Raw genomic sequence first — 19,535 nt, forward strand, 5'->3', positions numbered from 1 at the left:
AGCAAGATGGGCCAGAAAGGGTACGGGGAGCCTTAAAACCTAGCGACCTGCCAGCTGGCTTTCTCTGGGTCTCTGGAGCCGACCTTTTCCCATCGCTGCTCCGCACTTTTCCTCACTGCAGCTTTATGGCGTGTAGTGCTACGGAAGAACCGTCAGCCTGCGACCCACGGACTGGATTTCTGCAGACGTGTGCTCTTGCATCTTGCAAACGCAAACTGCCTGCCATGACTACAGCCGGCGCTGGGGTTGTTTTCTTTGGAGTAGGTTTTCAGCGGTTCTTCAACCACAGGCTCATGCCTAGTAAAACTGGTGAACTAGTATTTGCTGCTGCCTTCTCTGGAGCTGCATGATGTGGCAGCCAGGCTGGGAGGGATCCATGGGACTGACCCCTCTGCCTTGCTCCTTCCCCCCCTTCTCCTCTTTTTGTGCATGCCAGTGGGTGCTCCAGGCACCTCGCAACCTCTTTGCCTCCCTACAGCAAGAGAAAACCAGCAGTTTGTGTGTGCACAGGCATAGTGGTACCAACCCACCGCAGGTGGTGCAGGGTCTGCTCAGGCTGGGGTGATGCTGGTGGCTCTGGGCTGGGCTGGAGGGGTGCAGGGTGGCTGCAGGGAGAGGGTCCCCACGCTGCCTCCCGCTCGCTGAGCAGCCACTGCAAGAGGCACTTTCGGTCAAGAAAAAGGAAATGGAGAACTTCTGGGATGGAGTTCTGGCTGGGTTTGGTGGGATCACATGGTCGGGAGTAGATCTGGCCAGAGGCACAGCCCAGGCACGTGCGTATGAGAGAAAACACAGCTTGCACCATTTGTGCCTTGGAGCCTCTCAGTGTTCCCGGGAGCAAGAGATCCTCCACTGCAAGAGGCACTTTCGGTCAAGAAAAAGGAAATGGAGAACTTCTGGGATGGAGTTCTGGCTGGGTTTGGTGGGATCACATGGTCGGGAGTAGATCTGGCCAGAGGCACAGCCCAGGCACGTGCGTATGAGAGAAAACACAGCTTGCACCATTTGTGCCTTGGAGCCTCTCAGTGTTCCCGGGAGCAAGAGATCCTCAGCTCGCATTCAAAAAATGAGAGGAAGGGAAAGCTTCCAGTGACTCAAGTATTGCGTTGCTTAACAGCAATCAGATGTGCAGTGCTTGCGACTTGTTTTGCTCACCCTACGCCAGTCACAAGCTTTCCCCAGCTCTTCCCCGCGGGAGGAGCAGGGCCAGAGGCACCTCTCCACCATGGCGCAACACAGGTCTTTTGTAAGGTAACAGGGATGTGGCATCACCCTTTATTTTTGTGGATTGAGGGAAGAGCCCGGGGAGGCCGGGGAAGCAGTGCTGCCCTGGGAGCCTGCAGTGCCTCGGGGAGGCGAGTCCTCCCTCAGCCACGCTCGGGCTTGCTTTGTGGCTGCTGGTAACATCACCCCAGTCCCCAGTTATTGCTGAATCTGCAGTCATTTTCTTTGTTGTAAACCTTTAAAAAATTTGTTTCGAGAAGAAGCTGTAAACAGGGTCCGTTTGTGCTTACTGTCATCCTGGGTTTGAGTTGTCTTGTTTTCATTTTGAAAAAGAGTATTTGGGAGCCTCTTTTAGTTTTCCTGTTGTCTTTGGGAATGTTGGGGGAGGGTTTTATTTCTTCTCAAAACATAGGAAAAAACACCTCCCTTCTACCCCCTCTCCACCAAACCTCAAGTATTTTATCCCAGTACATTTGAGATCCAAGAAAAAGAAAAAAAAAGCAAGTGTTGCATGTGAGTGGGGAGGGCTGTATCGACAGAAAGGGCTTAGCTTTAGCATTGCAGCACGTTAAACAAGCTCATGCCTTAGCAATAGAGGAGTCCACAGCCCTTAGCTAGGAGCAGAGACCTCCTGTAAAAAGTGTGTGGGAAAAACAGCTGCCAAAGAAGAAGAGCCATGAAAACCTGGGAACCAGGTGGGACGCGATCCCAAGGGGTGTTGGGACCCCGGCATTTGGCCCTGCATGGACTCCCGGAGGAGAGTCCGTGGTCCGTGGCGGAGCAGCAGGCAGGAGGGAGCATGGCCGGTGTGTGTGGCTGCTTGGCGGTGCCCACCCTCCTGCAGATGCCTCTCCTGGGATGGATGGTTTGGGCTCTCCGGTTGCATCAATTCCTCTCCGCATGAAATAGCTTAAATACTAATTGTGCCAGAGGATAATGTTTAGACCTTGTAGGCGCTCAGGACGGTTCAGGGCAGGTTGTCTCCAGCGCTTCTGTAAGTGCTTAATTATTGATGCAGAGTGCGATAGCTCCAACAGGAGAGGGCAAGACCCATTTTGGACACCCTGGGGACCAGGGAGCTCTTCAGGTGATGGGAAACAGAGCTCAGATCCATGCCCCAGAGAAAACACAGGAGAGTTTGTATCTCCCTACCCTTTTTTCCAAAGGAGGGTGTATCTGAGTGGTCGTATGGATGGCCAGGTGTGCTCTTTCTCCATTTCTGCTCTGTGTAAAGTGCAAAGCCCAATCCAAATGGTGTTTTCCAGCCAGACCAAGTAAAGGAAATGCTGAGGACATGGATCCTGCTAGGGCATTGGTATTAAGCATCATAGCAGCTGCAAGGAAGTTGTGTGCATGTGCTGAAGCACCACCAGTGCTTCAGCGCACCCAGCGAGAGCAGGAGCTGGTTATCACCTCTCTTTGCTGACTAAACATACTAAGTGCAGTTGCATCAGTCAGGAAATTATTTGTTTAATGCTGAGGTTCCCATAAAACATTCATCCCTCAAAGCCTCTGTAGCACAAAGCGTTCCCCAAACTTGACGTGTAACTTTGTGGCCTTTTGCAGGCAAACATAAGTTGGTGCTGTGAGTCCAAGTCAGCTGTAGTCCAGGAACTGTGTCAGTGCTGTGCTATGCTTGAGCTAATAAGCTTAAAATATGCCTTTATTTGAGGAGCTTCTGAGATCTAGTGACTGAGGTCCATCGGGATGAAACTTAATAGTTGCAGAAATGCAGGTTACATAAATCACCCGTGCCAAGCAGAATGATAGTGATGAGCAACATCGGTGGTGAGAAATGTCTTGGAAATAGTGGAGATGACGCTAAGATCTTGTGCTTCTGGCACTGCTTTGGATGTGCTTCCCTCGGTGCTGCAGGTTGCTGTGCCCTGGCTGATGGTGATGTGAACGACGTCTGGGCCACTGCTGTTTTGGAGAACGGGCTTCACCTCTTCCTGGGGAGAGTGGCCCTGTGTTGTGAGAGTTAATCGCTGACTTTAATCACTTCTCTTGCATTTCCTTTTCTAGATGCAAATGCTGGACAAGTTTCCGATGGAAGGAGGGCAGAAGGACCCCAAGCAAAGGATCATTCCCTTTCTGCCAGGTAGGAAAGTGGTTCCAGCAACAGCCATGCTGGTTTTAGCATGGCAGGAGCTTTTTTCCTGGTACATGTGTGAGCATACATGTGCTTTAGCTCTTATCTCCCGAACCATCTGAGCAATAGCAGGTTCTTGGCCTGCACCGTGTCCATTAAAACATCTGTATTTGTTAGCAACTTGCCCAGCAACTGTTAAACCCTTCAGTCATTCTCTCTCCCTCCAGAAAGCATTAGTGGGGAACTTCAGCTAAGCAACCCTGCTTGTGCAGCTTATGTCGGGAGCAATCCTGCAGCAGCCTGCTTGTTTTTGCAAGGAGTCTGACCAGCATGGCACGGGGCTAAGGTTCCCCAGGAACTGCTCATACGCTGTTTTTCCTGTCCCGTGCAACTCAAAGGGCCATCCAGAGAGAAGGAAATAACAATTGAATTCCACATGTTACATCAAACTGATTGAAAGCCTCGGCTTCCTCCTGGGATGTTCGGGACTGGGTGCCTAAAGATAGGATTTCTGTGGGATGATGTGCGCCCTGCCAGCCCAACGTGCAGCTGAGTGTGTGTGTGCCCGAGGAACAGATGCAATGGTCCGTTGCAAACTTTGTGGTGCGGGGGATTGCTTGTGACCATCCTTGGGTGCTGCTGCTATGGGGGAAGAGAGAGCCCTAATGTGCCTTGCAAAAATACCCAGGGGGGGGCCTGAGAGACTTTCATGCACCTGTAGCTTAATGGCTTTGACCACAGAGTTGTCTTTACCCCACCCTCAAGTAGCTAATGGGCATATTTAGAAATGTCATGGTACCATAATCACTTCCAGTGACTGTCAGGTCCATTTAGTGCAGCCCTTTGTGCTGTGCGCTGCCTCCTGGCTTTTCTAGAAACACAAAGGCACTTAGCAGACTTTGCTTTTCACTGACTGGCATGGAGTTTTTTTACACCCCTTTCTGAGCAAAAGAATCTTGTCTGGGTTTCCCATAGAGTTTCTGGGTTTCTGATTCTGGCTTGTCCTTGCATTGTAAGATCGGCAAAAGCAAAGCACACCTGACATTAATACAGCGGAAAAGCCCTTGCTGTACAAGTACTTCTGCCAGCAAGAAGTGGGGAGGAAAAATGGGAGCCAAATTGGCAAAGGGCATAACTTGGAAAAATTGGACATACGGTTTGGCCGTGCTGCACTTGCAGAAAATTCCCACCAAAATGCTGCTATTTTTGGAAGGCAGCGATCGGGCTTGAGAAGCTTGGTCAGAGCACTGCTGCTCGCAGCACACTCATCAATATTTGTTTTTTTCTTCTTGGTGTTGAAATAGTTTCCCTTCGCTAAGAGGCATGTCACCGGGATTTCCACTGGAGGAAAAAGGGGGTTGAAGTTGCTGGAAAATAAAGCCTGGCTCTTGTGTAAGAAAGCAGTTTTGGGGAGTTAGGATGATCATGCTCTAGAGGAGCTTGTGCATTTGTGTGTGTCCTCTGCAGAGATGTTTGCCCTTTTGCTCTGGTCCCATTTTTACAGCAGGGTTAAAGACCATTTTCAGAGGCAGTCACACATTGACTTGGAAAGTCCATGCTTCTCCCAGAAATTTTTCTTGACGTTTCATTTCCGCAGTAGCTAAGAAGAGAGAGACTATTGATGCCTAAACAGCTGGCATCTGCAGCTTTACCACTTGTGCTTTCAGGTGCCAGCACAGGGCAAGGGGTGGGGTGGTGAGAAGATCCCAGCATGGGATGGTGTCCGAGCAGCAGGTAGCCACTGGAATGACAGATAATCTTGCATCTGCCTGTCCTCCTGGGGCAGCTTCAAAAGTCCTCTTGCTTCAGGGAAGTCATGTTATTAAGAGGTGGGAATCATGTTGCCTTTGCCCTCCTGCCCTCGCTGCGCATCATGGACTGGTCAGGAGCTGGTGGCTTTCTCTGGAGCAGGATGGTGAGCCCTACCTTCCTAGTGAGGTGGCTTGCAATCTGCTTGTGCTTCCCAAAGAGGACCTGGGGGCAAGGGAAGGCTCTTTTAATAGCTGCTGGCTGTGCTAGAGGGTGATTCCTTTTTGGAGGAGTTCTTGGCCTTCCCAGTTTGGGATGGCAATGAATTTTGTTACTTACAGCTGAACCCAAATTTTGTCTTTCTCTGCCTTGGGGTGCCATCCAGGTGAGCTCAGTGCAAAAGTCTGGGTCTCTTTCTCTGCAAAACATGGCTCTAGTATGCTTAGACTTGCTAGAGTTTTGATTATGTTCCACTTCTGTGCGTACTGTAGTTTGCTCCCAATCCCATTTTGAGCAACATTTTTTGCATCTGAATTTCATTACCAGTGGAGATTTGGCTCCAGTGGTTTACTGAAAGTACATTGCTTTCTGGGAAGTCCATTCTAGAGTAACATTAGACATTGTGGCCACTGCAGTTCTCAAAAATGTCTCCTGCGACCCTGTGCCTCCTGCAGCTCTGGCTTTCTTAGCAAACCCCTAAGCGTCCCAAACTCAGGGTCACCACCATGACCTGAGAAGGTGCATCTGGGTTTGTCTGTCAGGCTGGTTTCCTGGAATGGGAAGAGAGTTCCATCATTACTCCTTAGTAACAACATCCAGCCCGCAGGAACACTGTTTGTTTTGTGTTGCTTCGTTTTCTTAATGTTCGCTTTGAGGATTTGACGTCTTGGAAATTTCTAGAGACTTTGGGTCTTTTGAAGTAGCTCTCTGATGTGTCAGAAAATGCTTTCGTAAGTGCAAGACCTTCAGCCCACTCAGCTCTTCTGAAGCGGAGTCAGAAAGCTGGGTCCTCTGAAGCGGAGCAGAGCAATTACACTTGAGGTTTGTGGCCACGGGTTGTCCCTTCCTGGGTGTTGGCACCACGGTCATCCCATAGCACAGCTTGGTGGGGTTTGGTTTGGCCTGGCAGGACACTGCAGTGCTCCTGCACCATGCCTGAAAAGCCTCTGCCACCATATAGGGGAATCCGAAGTGGACTCTTGGCTACTTCTGCTGGTTTGAGCCACCGCCACAGCATGCCCAGCTTCATGCAGTGCTGAGGATGGCCCCTCGAAACAGCTCTGGCGGCACCCCGCCCGTGCATGGCATCGGCTGCGGTCCCTGGAGCAGAGTCCAGAGCGGCTGACGGGAGTGGAGAGAGCTGTCACTGCCCAGCCCGGGGGACCTTGTGCCAGGTGGCTCCATCCTCGCCTGCAGGAGTCCGCACTAAGGGTTACACGCTTGTTGGCTGGGGGATGATGGCATGGAGACCCCAGGAAAGAATGAACTAAGAAAACAAGTGAGCTCATTTGGGCCCGCTGTGTTAGGACTGTGCCAGATCTTTCAGGAAACAGCTTTTATAAAGAGAGTGGAGCCTTCCAAACTTCGTACAGCCCGAGTGGCCTGGAGCAGATCCTGGCCAGTCTGCTTCGTTGGAAACGTGATCCTCGGCAAGGAGGGGTTGCCTGACGCTGAGCTAACTTTGGCTGTAAAATTGCTTTTTAGGAAGCTTTAGCTACAGACAATAGTGAACTCCCAAGAAGGGAGGAGGAGAAAGGGGGTTTGGTGACATCGTTTTCAAAAGCAGAATGATGCCTCCTTTCTACTCCCTTCCCAGCCTGCTAACCTGCTCAGCATGGGCATCAGTGCTGCCCATGTGCTTTGGGGCTTTTCTCCCAGAACAACTGTGGGGATGCCCATAGCTCCCCACAAAGGCCTCGTGAAGGAGGTGGAGGACAGCTCATCCCTTTTCCAGCTACAGTACCTGACTTTCCCCTGTCCCATTGCATCTTCATCAGAGCTGGAGAAGGGGCAAGGGTCCTAATTACTATTTTCTGCTCTAGCAAGATGGGTATCTCTGCTGTAGCGCTGTTGTGTGGACGGTCCCAGGCTAGCTGGTAGCCCATAATCAGTATGGTTGCCTTTTCTGTAGGTTTTCAGCTAACCCTGCTGACGTGCAGACAGTATTACCACCGGCAGAGCGCTGCACTGAAGCAGTTGCTCTGCTTCTGACCTTTGAGCTGTCTTTAAACAAACTACCTTACATTTTTCTCTGTTGCATGGCACTGTAGGCCATAGAAGCAGTGGCCTTGGGAACATTTTGCTCCTGCTCCAGCAGGATCTCAAACCGTGGGAGTGGAAGGGGCACTGTTTGATTTGGCTTCGTTTCACAATGTATGGGACTCCATGCACATGCTATACCCAGGACAGCCCCAGAGGCACTTCGTTGGTCCCCTTCCTTTTCGTCAGGGTATGCACACAGCTCAGGACTTTGCCAAGCAGATGCTAAGAGCAGGGCTCCTGGAAATGCCGTCTCCCACACCTACTTCCCCGTCCTAGGAATAGCCCACGTAGCCGGCTGCTCCGTGGGCTGGGTTTAATTATGTGTACATTTGGGGCTGCCTTTTTTTGAAGTGAGTTTGGAACCTGTGCCAGGGAAAATCTGGATGTGATTTGAAAGGTGCAGAGAAGTGAATTCTTTCCGAGGCCGTGGGGTGGGGGGAGTCCTTCAGGGTAAAGCAAGAGGCACAGATGGTTTTCCATTCTTGAAATATCTGGCTTGGTGCATGGCCATGATCGGCAGGGTGATTGTTTCAGGTTCTCTGCCCCTCCGACTTCCTGGAGATCCAGTAACAGCCTTTGGCTCAAGAGGAGCCTTAACCATTTTGCTGGTTGAAATGCCTCTGCCTTGCTTTTTCCAGCTCCTTACTCCCCAGTATAACTTCAGCTCTGCCTGGAAAATTCCCATGGGAGGGAATAATTTGCAGAGCCCTACCTGTTTGTTTGGAGAGATTAACCCCTCTTGTGGCCTGCCTGCTCTGTCGCATATTGCTGGAGACCTGAATTCCTTATCAGCCCTTTCCCCAAGCTCTCTTCTGACACTTTGCAGTCCTTGATGAACGGCTGAGGCAGCAGGGGCTGTGTTGCATCCCTTGCTTTGCAGCCCCCGCTCCGTAGCTGCTGCAGCACCCTTTGCTCTCAGTCGATCAGACAAAGCAAAGCAGCCTTGATGAGCCACAATGGGGGGTTCTTCCAGTCCTGGGAGAGCAGAAGCTTTCTGGCACCAGAGGAAGGCGGGCAGGCAGAGCATCTCCAGTGGAGCTTCTCTGGCTGGTGCCAGCTCCACTGTGGAGGGGACAGAGCTCATGCTCCCCAGGGATGACCTGCAAGCGGGTGGTGGGCATCAACCTCCTCCTTCTGCCCAGCTGGGCACAAGGCAGCACACCAGTGTTACTTCTGCTGTTGAAGCCCTGAGCCCAGTGATGTGGAGCTTAAACACAGAAGGGCAACCTCTGCGCCAGGCAGTTCATTGCTGGGTAGGGCATAAAAGCCAGCAGATTGTCCCCCAGTGTCCTGGCTGGACTGTATCAGTGGAAGGTCTGTCACAGGAGGCTTCTGTGGGGGAAAGAAGTGCAGGGATTGTGGCAAAGGAAGATTTTTTTACGGAGGGATTTGGAGGAAACCATGCCAGTGGTTTACAGGAAAACTCTCCCTAGGGTGGGACAGTTGGGACAATAGCCGTTGTGAGACAGCGCTGGCTGGCATGAGGTTCACAGAGATGCACTGGATGGAATCGCTGCTTGTCCATTATGTTGGATGAACTCCTGCTAATGCGTGGTGGGCCTCCTCCATAGCGGGTGGAAGTGAGCAGCAGTGGTGGAGGGAGAGGAGTGTCCCCGCAGAAGAAGGGAAGGAAGGAGGAGCACAGTTGCGTTGGTGGGATGTGGACCTTTCTAACTGGGGAACATCACATCCCAGGAGGTCATGAGCTCTCTCCAATGATGGAGTCCCAAAACAGCACCAAGGACACTGTGGTTTTTCAGGCTTCTCTCCCAGCAGGGTGGAGAACACCACTGTCTCCCTGCCGTCAGCCCAACGCTCAGGGCAATGAAAGGGAGGAAACAGAAGCACTGGGACAACTTGAGTGCCAGAGCTGAGCCGATGGTGCTAGCAGGTCAAAAGGGGAGGGAGGAAAGGGGTCAGGCAGGAGAAGGGAAAAGCAGACCTGAGTGCCCATAGCCACGTTTCCAGGCTGCTTGCAGGGTCTGTCCCCTGCTGCCCTGCCGCTGCCCAGCTGGGGAGATGAGGTGTTTGCTTCCGACTCAGAAGTCCTTCAGATGTGGCCAGAGGTGGCTTTGTGGTAGGCTGGGATCTTTTTGTTAGGTTTCCCCCCTCTGAGAACCAGCTGGTGCCCCCAATGCTGAAGTGCCTGTCCTGGTATTTGCCTGGTTGTAAAAACAAACTAGGGTCAACAAGGAGATAAAATGAGTAAACAAATACCCAAGTCAGCAAGGGGAGCGGGAGATGTGGCTTCTGCTGCTTTTGTTACCCTTGAATTCGTCTTTTCCTTGGGTAGGTAAAAGCCTCAGTTGCTTGGAAGCAGCCTCCGGAGCTGTGGCTGCATGGCATGAGAAGGGCACAGTGCTTCTTCATGGGGCTGGGAAAGAGCAGCAGGGCAAGAATTAGCATTGCTTGCCCTTGGGGGTTCCTCCCCATGGTGAATCCTCTGCTGAGGGCTGCTGCTTGCACCCTGTCCCTTTCCTGAGGTGTTCGTAGGGACAGGGGGTGGCTGGGGTCTTCTCCTGGACATCGCTGCGGCAGAGGTCCTCCGCCTGCCCCAGCTGCTTTCCTGTTGTGTATAAAGCACCTGGTGGTTTCTGGAGAGCACTGCATAAAAAGCTGGATATTTTATTATTTTGGGTGGTAAAATTTGATTTTGACTCTGATGTCCAGTTGATGTAAGTATTTGTGGTGGCTTGCTTTTTTCTGAATGAAACTAATCCTTGTTACTCCAAAGCAACCCTACAATAATAAACCATTCTGCATTGCTTAATTCCCCCCAGCAGCTGTAACCAGCCAATGAGCATATGAAACGTGGTATCAGGTATAGCCAGGGAGATGTAGACAGGGAACATCCTCCCACTTTTGCACTGAAGATCAGTGCAGAGAGACTTAATTTGCTTTAATTTTTAAGGAGTTGCATGTATTTCAGCTCTCTCCCTTTTGGTTTTATTCCCTCTGTCTTTAAAGGATGGGTTGTGTCAGTCAGATTTCTCCAGTCAGATGGATAATAATAGTAATAATACTGCCAGGTTACCCTTAAAGAGCAGATGCATGGGAAACACCTAACTTCTTCTGGGAAAGGGGGGTAACAGATGTATAGCAAGCAAAGCACCTGCAATGCTTTGGTGCATCTACAGTTATATTAATGTACTGTCTAATAAATATATCCACTGGGATCAAGTGTTTTATATTCTATTGAAGAAAGAACACTTTCTAAATTGTAACTTGTACACAGAGCATCTTCAGAGCCGTCATCCTCCAAAAAGGCACCATTTTTTCCTGTAGGTATTAATGGGTTTTCAAGATCTCCTGGAGCCTGGGTATTTCTTGTGCAGGGAGACTTGCCAGGGCAGCCACTCCATAGTGGTGCCTTATCTCTGTCTTCTTTTTCCAAAATCAACTTACTTGACACATTCCCAGGTGATAAACATTTGGTCTGCTCATAGCTTTGTTTGTGTGTATGAAGGACAGAGTGCTTTACTGTGCTTCCTTGTGCAGTGGCTTTCCTGTGCTAGCAGGGAGGGAGACTCCTTGCTCTGATTGCTCATGCATAACATCACGTATGTACATAAGCAAATCTAATAATTTCTGAGTGCTTGAGTTGTGGCAAGAGTCAGAAGCCGGTGAAGTGGAGCCTGCAGCAGCACTGGCCTTACCAGCCCGTGGAAAAGGCCTCTAATCAGCGAGATGGGCAGAATTGCCTTCCTTCACATGTCTTCCCCTCTGCATTCCTCACGCTGACGTTGAGCCTGGGGGCAGGAGCACTGCTGTGAAGCTGTTTGGAGTAAAGGGAGTCTCTCCAAAGGATGTTCTTAAATGAAATTAGAGCTGGTAGTTATTTTTCTCATATTGGAGCAAATGTTGCAGGTATCTGGGAGTCCAGGATCCAAATGGCATCAAGGCTGTCCTTGCTCTTGCTAGGTACTACGAAGGCAGCTGAGATCGCTCTCCCTTCGCTGTCGTTCCAGGTCTCTCACCCTGCAGCTTTACTGAGTGAACAGTTCAGCCAGCTGGGAAACTTCACCATGGAAAATCAAACCCCAGAGACCTTCCTCTCTTTTCTCCTGGCATCTTTCTGTGCAGACGTTTGTCCTCGCTATTCCACATGGCTTGCTTTGCCTGGAGCTAGGTTACACTGCGCGAAGCCAGGCCAGCGACCGAGCCTGTCTCTGCACAGTAACTCTGTGTCAGGCTGCTTGTTGGAGGAGGCCAGCACAGCAATTATCCAACGCAGTCATCAGACTTAACTTTCCTCTTGCTTTGGCCCATCTGCCCATTTCTTTGCCATGTGTTTCCTTTAGGATCTAGAGGAGCTAACTCTGAGCCCTCTCTGCTTCAGCCTGACGGAGTATGGGCTGTGAGCGGGAGGAAGAGAGTCCACCCGGACGATTAGCGGGGCAGTAACCCAGTACCAGGCTGAGAGTCGTTACAAGCTCCGTGAGGCAGCCAAGAGAAGTGTAAAGCAGAAAATGCTCAGAATGAGGTGTGGGTGATGGGCACCATTGCCTTTGCTGTGTCCCCTGGACCTACAGCAGTGAGGGGTGCAGATATGAGATGAATAACATCATACGTTTCTCTTGCATTATATGGTCTTTGGCCATGTGAAAAGCCCCGGCGGGCAGCACTGTTATTCCCATTTTGCAGATACGGTCTAAGGAAAATGTGCCCAGGAAAATGTCGCGTCTCATTGACCCAGCAAGTTGCCCGTCTTTCCCTTCCAGGAGGGAACTGGTTTCCTGCTCTCTCTTGCCTTTCAAGTCAAGGATTTATGTAGCTGTATTTGGCAGCACTGAAGGGTCTACAGTTATGTTAATTAGGCATTTTGACTAAAAAGCAGCTTTTTCTTAGAAAATAAACTTCCTTGTTGAAAAATACTAGATCTAGAGCAAATCAAGAGAGGAGCTGGATTTCCTGCTCATTCATATGCTCTGTGCCTGGGCTAATTTAAGATCGCTTCAGTTGCTGTGATGTATTTATTCACCAAAGCTATGTTCTTTTTATTATTCACTAGCATCTGTTTGTTAAACATTTAAATATTCCCACACCCAGAGCTTATTATTTCAGACATTTATAATGTACCCACCCATCAGTGATTTCATTTTGGCAGGCATAAAACCAAAACAGCTATTCCTTATAATTGCCAACAAAATTACCGTGATCCATTCATCTTTTTAAAAATCATCATTCAAACAGAAACCTGTGCAGCCAATAAGCCATGGTTACTGGAGAGAAGGGAAAACTGTTTATCATGTGCTTGTCCGATGGGAAGTAATTGCTATAGGCAAGGAAAGGAGCTCCGACCTAGTTGTTGCTCCCTTTCCCTCCCTGTCTTTCCAGACAACTTCTGTGTTCCCAGGCTATTCACCCTCAGAATTTAAAAGGTGTATTGAATAGCGGGGTATTTTTTTCTCACTGTATTATAAAGACTGCCAGACTTGGCTCTGGCAGGCTGCGAGAAGGAATGCATTTCAGAGCAGAGCTTTTCCCACCGTGAATGTCTCCGCCCCTCGCTGTCAGCAGGACATAAATGAGAAGCAATCCTTCTGGCATGAGCTGGCCTGACCCTTTGCATTTCACTGGAGGGCAAGTATAGAGCTAGTACTGAGTGTGGTTGCTGTGTGCTCCCTTGGGCGGTCCAGTTTCAAACACATTCTGCATTAACTGAGCCTAGAAGATTTGGCTCCTCCGTAAAGTTCTGATTCATGCTCCTTGCAAGCTGAAGTTGGGTTGCCTTAGTTCATCTCTGCTAAAAAAATGCATTGGCAGGCTGCACAAGTCATGCATGTTCCAGATCCTGGACAAGTCAGGAAGAAGCAGGGGGATGACGCAGCCCTGGTTTTAAAGTTGCGATAAGCGTGTGGCCATTTTAATGCGTCCTGTTCAGGAGTAGCTTGGTAGCATCCAGCCTCTGGTTCCAGCAATGCCGTGGCTCCTGTGAAGGCTCACTGTAGGGATTGAAGCTAGTCGTGGTGCAGCAAGGGCTGCGTGACTCTCCAGAATGCTTTTCCCTGGTCTCATGTTGCTTGCAAAGAGGGTGTGTTGGTACTTGGTTGTGAGGCGAGTTTGGCTTCTGGGTTGCCCCGTGGTCATCTCTTTGAAAAGCGAAGGGATTGCATGGACAGACACATCAGTTGCTCTCCGTGGGTTTGGTGTGGGATTGGAAACCCAAGCAGGGACAAAAAGAGACAAGACTTTCCTGTGGTATGGGAGGAACTTGAGGGAACTTCATTAGCACCCCCCCACACCCCCAAAACACAATTTTCCAGGTGACTGTATTGCAAAGCAGTGCCAGTTCCTGGTGCTTTGGGAACTGCGGGTCTGAAATCCTACCATGTACCAGTCCTTTTGATCACTCAGTCTCTACCTGTAGCTGTTTCGATGCCTGCTAATGGCTTTTGTCTTGTTAAATGCCGGAGAAGCTGTTCTCTGTGAAAGCAGCCTGAAGCATTTAGGACTCATTAGACTTCAAAGGAAAGAGGCCTGTACCACAAGCCAGAGGGGAAGGAAATGGAATGGCAAGAGGATCCCATTAACGGAGAACACAAATAAACCCCAGACAGGAAGGAAAATCCTATAGGTCTGACTCAGAGCTGCAGTCCCGACACTGTGGCTTCAAGGACCAGTTTGGGGCAGGAGTTGCACAGAGAGAAACCCTCTGGCTTGGCTTCTGCCCACACAAGACCCGGATGCCCTGAGCAAGCCTGGAGCCTGCAACAAGGGTCCCACCTGCACCAGCAGTCGCAGGGGTGTCCGCTTCTCTGGCAAGTGCTGGCATTTGCCAGTGGACTTTTACACCCAGGGCTTGCGTCCCAGCAGACTGTATGGTATCAGGCACATGCTTTGATAGGGGCTGCTCCTCCCTCATCGGCACATTGGTGAGAGAAGATGGGGATGCAGTTTGCTGATAATTGTTTCCTCTTCGCTCTCCTTGAACAAGCTTGCCACTTTAAATGTGCTTTATCCTGATAACGCCTTTGATCTATGGGAGGGAACAGACTTTGTTTTTTTTAGGTACGGTGCTTTTGGCAAGAGGATGCACAGAGAATAGGTCCTGACTGAGTGACTTAAAGAGAGCGTTCCTGGGTGTTGTGCTGACCTGCTCTTCTCTCTCCATCTCTCCTGTTTCAGGGAAGATCCTCTTCCGCCGGAGTCACATCCGTGATGTTGCAGTCAAGCGCCTGATACCTATCGATGAATACTGCAAGGTAAGGGGAGGTTTCTAGCATCAACCAAAGATGAAGCCACCTTGATCAGGCTCGATCCTGTTTGATAGTATATAAAGGTGTGTCGGTACTGGGAGAACAGGGAGTTTGGGCTGTCCCCCGCTATCAAACCCGTTCTGTGATGAAAACCCACCCACTGATTCACTTTTCGCTCCACGTGATTAATGCTGAGGACTTGGAGCCTGGGCTTGCAGGGTGCAGGGTGGCCCAGCTCCACACCAGCTTGCACCCCACTGCTGTGCTTTCTCTTTCTCTTCTCCTTTCTCAGGCTGCAAACCAGAACCAGCTTTCCAGATGGGCTGGAAAGGACCTGGCTGCCTGGCCGTGTCCTGTCTGATAGGCGGTTTGGAGTGAAATGGTTGTGTGCAGGACTAGGCTTGAAGGACTCAGTTCCTCGGGGAGCCTTTCCTTTCCCATCTGTTGGGAACAGACCTGCTGTTTTATATAGAAGACAGCACTTTCTTGGTGGGATGGTCCCAAACTGGGACATAAACTCCTCTTACTGTTTACCTAAAACAGTTATTTGCACAGGGGTAAGATGACTTGTACCTGCAGAAAATTATTGGAAGCCAACAGAGATAAGGTTGAAGCGATTTGATTTGCCCCATACTCTTGAAGAATATAAGACTACTTAAGTATAAGGCAAATTATGATGTTAGGGCATTTTTTAGCAGCAACTATGGCCTAGGACTTTGCATGGTGAGAGAGACTGTGGGTTTTGGGGCTCAGCCAGACCTATGGAAGGGATGTCGTGGCTGGAATAACAAGTACAGGGATAAAGGTGAATTAGTAAATGCATCTTGACAGCTCTGCAGTGGGGCTGCGGATGAAAACCGCTGCGGGCCAGGATGGCAGATGAGAGCAGAGTGATGGAGATGTAGTGCAAGGTGTGCTTGGACTTGTGTGCTCCACACAGCGTGGGGGAAGCTGATGGTGCAAGCAACCACTTGGCTGGGCGTGATCAGCCCCTTGTCTTCTGAGTCACTACAATGTGCCAGTTACATACAGACACACACAGCCATAAATTTAATTTTTGGGAAGAAAAAGTCTCTTAAGTGATAAGATGCTGCAACTGTCTCTTCCAGAATGATGCCGTTAATGGCATAAAGTATCATGAATCCATTTGACTTAACAACTGGAACATAATGGCTGATGTTATATGACCCACTTAGCCTCTCTCTTCTCCTCCTGTTAATGCATTACCAAGTAATAACATGCACGCTGTGCCTGGCCTTCCAGTTGCTGCCACTTAACCGTGAAGCTGCTGAGCTGAAGGCGGGTGTGGGACCGAAGGCTGCAGAGATGTGGAATGAGCAAGGAGTCAGCGGGAGCAGAGCGATGTCCCTCCTGGGCGCGTCATGGGGCAGATTGCAGCCGCAGGGTGCCAGCACACTCTTACTGCCACGTTTATTGTTGGAGGTTGACGTTGCATGTGCTTGGGGAGCGGTGGTGCGGAACAGAAATACAAAATACCTTCTCCAGCTTGGTCCTGCTGAGTGAGAATTGAGGGTTAGGTGAAGATGTTGTGAACAAGTTCCCACAGAAAAGTATGTAAGAAAAGTTTTGCTTTCTTGCCATCTCCTGTGAGAGAAGTAGGGTGTCTTTGTTCTCTGGGAGAGCCCTGGAAAGAAGGTGGGTGAGATTTGGGGTGGAAGTAAGCGTGAGGAGCGAGGGAGGGAACCAGTGCTTTCACGGGGCAGTGCTCTTGCTGAAGGGCTCTGTTCCAGGTCCTGCTGTACTCAAAAATATGGTGATTTAAGGTAAGGTGCAAGAAAAGCAACAAAAGAATCACAGCAACTGGTAAGAGCAACCAGTTGCCAAATAAGACATCAAATGACCATAGGACTGACAAGGAGGGGGAGCGGAGGCCTGAAATTTCTTCCCATTTCTTCAGTTTATTCTCTTTGTGTTCTACATCTGTTGGTCTTTCCCCTGGTGTGGGAACTGCCTTCCTCCTCTCTAAGGGATTTTGAGAAGGCGTTAGTTGGAGGGTTGATGAAGGAGTTGCGATGCTGTGATGCTCTACCCCAACAAGACTGGGTGAACCACTAAAAAAATTGCTGCTAGAAAATAATCCTTTCTCGCTGCCTGGAAAATGGATTTCAATGCAATAAAGCTTACCTGTCTTGGGTAAATGACCTTCCTCCTCAGGCTTGCAGGCAGCAGGGTGGGTAAGGTGACTTGCTGTGGCTCCAACACCATGGGCTGAAGCCATGTTCTGAAGGTCCTCCCTGGTTCACTCCTTTGGGTGGCAGAGCCAGAGGTGGGACAGAGACCACACTATTTGTGCCACTGTTTTTGATTTGGTGGCCATAGCTACTGTATACCATGGCCAGCTAGGCTGCAGGTTGGCCTGCTTGATTCATACCAGCTGAGTCAGCTGTAGGTGGGCTTCCTTCAAGATGTCCTCAGAAATGAGCTGTGGGTCTTGCCTTTCATCCTTCCAGCACGGGGTGTTTTCTGTGATCATCCCCTGCTATCAGAGCCTTCTCCAGGCCACAACATCAGAGTGATTTTGGCATAGGGGGATATTGTGTAGGTCATGGCATGCCTGGAACTGGGGAGTGGTACCCCTATGGGAATGGCATCCATGCAAAACTTGGTCTTTGAATAGCCCTTCCCTGGACCCAAAAGCCATGGAATGAGTAGTTTTCTCTCTCCTGTTTCTCACATGATCCTGATCGCGGCTGGCCCGTGATTAGTGGTCTGACTGTCTGCTGTGCTGGCAGTGGATGACCATGTGCTGAATGGCTGGACGGGCTTTTGGGGGCCAGCAATTAGGTCACTGTGGAGCCACATCTCATCTGTGTGCTAAACCCAGGGCTTTGCAGATGTGGCTTTGTCTCCGATACAGAAATGAGTGGTGGTTTGGTTTGCCCACACTGCTGTCATGAGACTGCTGTGACAGCAAATGGAGGGGAGGGGGAATTATATAGAAAAACAGGTTAAATATCTGCTCAAGGTCAGGCTGCAGCACTTTTCCCTGATTTCAAATTGCCCCTTTTTCAATTGCGTGGTTTGTTTTGTTGTTTTTTTTTTTACTTTTTGCAGTCGCCATCATCTGTGATGCTCTTCCCTCCCATGAGCACGTCCCTTTTTCAATTCCGTGGTTTGTTTTGTTGGTTTTTTTTTTTACTTTTTGCAGTCACCATCATCTGTGATGCTCTTCCCTCCCATGAGCAGAGAGCAGGGCAGGGTGTTCTGCCAGACAACTGCCCATCCCGTCTTCCCTGCCTGGCCCTCGCTGCAGCCCACCTTGGAAAGGACCTACAAAAGTTCTGGCCGAAGGCGAATATTGCTGTCCCAGACTCTGCCCCCAGCTCCCACAGACATGCACACTCCCATACTGCAATTCCCGCCATTGAAGCCTGCCTTTTTGCAACAGGCTCCCTTGAAGGGAAAGGAGAAAAGCAGAGGCAGCTTATAGCTCCTGCCATTCAACAGCGCACGTAGCAGCCTTCCAGCCCTTGCCCTGACAAGCTGGTGTCCACACTTTTGCCTCCTGTTGCTTCTCTCCCTGCCTCTTCCCAAGCTGCCGTTGCCCAGTGGAGCATTTTTGGGATGTGCTAGTTGGGGCTGATGGCACTGAGACTATCCCACGTGTAAACTGCCCAGCCTTTCCCAAGGATGATGGCTCCGTGCCCACAGTACGGCTGGGAAACTGAGCCCTGTGTAGCCAGGAGGCTGGATGCTGGGATGGACGTCTCCATGTCTCTTACTCTGTGAGGGCACATCTGTCCAAAAGGCTGGAGCTGGGCTAAGCAGGGCCTGGGCAGTCTCTGCTTATTCTCCTTTAGTCTTCAGTTGCAGGTGGAGTGGTGTGATGGGTGTAACTGGGCTGGCTGTCTTGCTCCGCTCTGGTGTATGTTTGCAGTAGCTCTCCCCAGCCTGGCTCTGTGCTCCTGCGTGCCGGGAGCCACACAGCTTGGTGTGTGGTGCCGAGCTCGGTGCCGTGACCCAGTCCCGTGCGCTCTGAGGGCCTGTCCTCACTTGGCTCCTTGCTCAGTCTTGATGCTTCCCATCACTGGTGTCTCTGTTTCATCTGCAGGCTCTGATCCAGCTGCCTCCTTACATCTCCCAGTGCGAGGAGGTTCTCCAGTTCTTTGAGACACGACCTGATGACTTGACGCCCCCCAAAGAGTAAGTTGGTCGGGTGGCTGCTGCCATTGGGGTGGTGATGAAACACAAACTGCCTTGAACTTGCTGGTATCCGTAAGTCTAATGTTCGTCAGTGGTTCCTTTCATGGGTCACAGATCTGAGATTTGGAGGTTTTTTTTGGAGAGGGAATGGGGGTTGTGCAGCTTGAGGTGGACACCTCTGCTCACTCAGCCAACTCCTGGCTTAGCCTTTGCCAACAGGGAAGAGGAAACACTTCTCTGGCACCCCATGAAGTGTTGGTCTCTGCCCAAGGCGCTTTCTGCTCACAAATGCTGTTTTCAGAAACATGGTCGGTCTGAAAAGTCTCGTTTCACATGGTTACTAAGAACCTGTGCCTTGTTTGAAAGGCTCTTCCCCTTAGCCATGTCCAAGAGCCCCATCCATAACAATGCTCCAGAGTCTTTCCATGCAAAACAAGGAACGTTTGCAAGGAATTTCGCGTGCCTTACGCAACTCTATGTGGTTATAAGTCTTGTGACTATGAGCTACTTTGGCCAGGAGCCACCCATCTCTTACTAATCACAAGCAGCATAAATCTGAGCAGCCGCCTCCATCTCCTGCTATGCTGCTCTCTCTTTTTATGCTGCATGTGACACGATGCGCAGCTCGACCAACGGTTGAGCAATGGGGGAGGCTTGATTAATTGTGAGAGGAAAGGCAGTAAATTGATTTGACATCATTCTGTATTGGAAGGGTGTGGAGGTAGATAACGGGATTTTGTTTTTCTTCTCTGAGCAGCAACACTGAGCCTTTCAGGTCTCCTGCTAAGTACTACGCTTCTGTGGACTATATATTCTCCCCGGGTTTTCAATTTTTTTTTTTTTAT

General features: G+C 50.2%; 1 protein-coding gene across 1 annotated transcript in view; it reads left to right on the top strand.

The window, feature by feature from the left end:
• SH3PXD2B (SH3 and PX domains 2B) overlaps window positions 1–19,535 on the top strand; it is an 82,643-nt gene that overhangs the window by 37,588 nt on the left and 25,520 nt on the right. Inside the window, exons 3-5 of the mRNA XM_035902487.1 lie at window positions 3,250–3,325; window positions 14,456–14,532; window positions 18,599–18,690. Of these exons, the coding sequence (XP_035758380.1) occupies window positions 3,250–3,325; window positions 14,456–14,532; window positions 18,599–18,690 (245 nt within the window). The remainder of the gene's footprint in view (window positions 1–3,249; window positions 3,326–14,455; window positions 14,533–18,598; window positions 18,691–19,535) is intronic.

The sequence above is a fragment of the Egretta garzetta genome, unplaced genomic scaffold, assembly GCF_000687185.1.
Source record: "Egretta garzetta isolate BGI_Z169 unplaced genomic scaffold, ASM68718v1 scaffold209, whole genome shotgun sequence".
Lineage (NCBI taxonomy): Eukaryota > Metazoa > Chordata > Aves > Pelecaniformes > Ardeidae > Egretta > Egretta garzetta.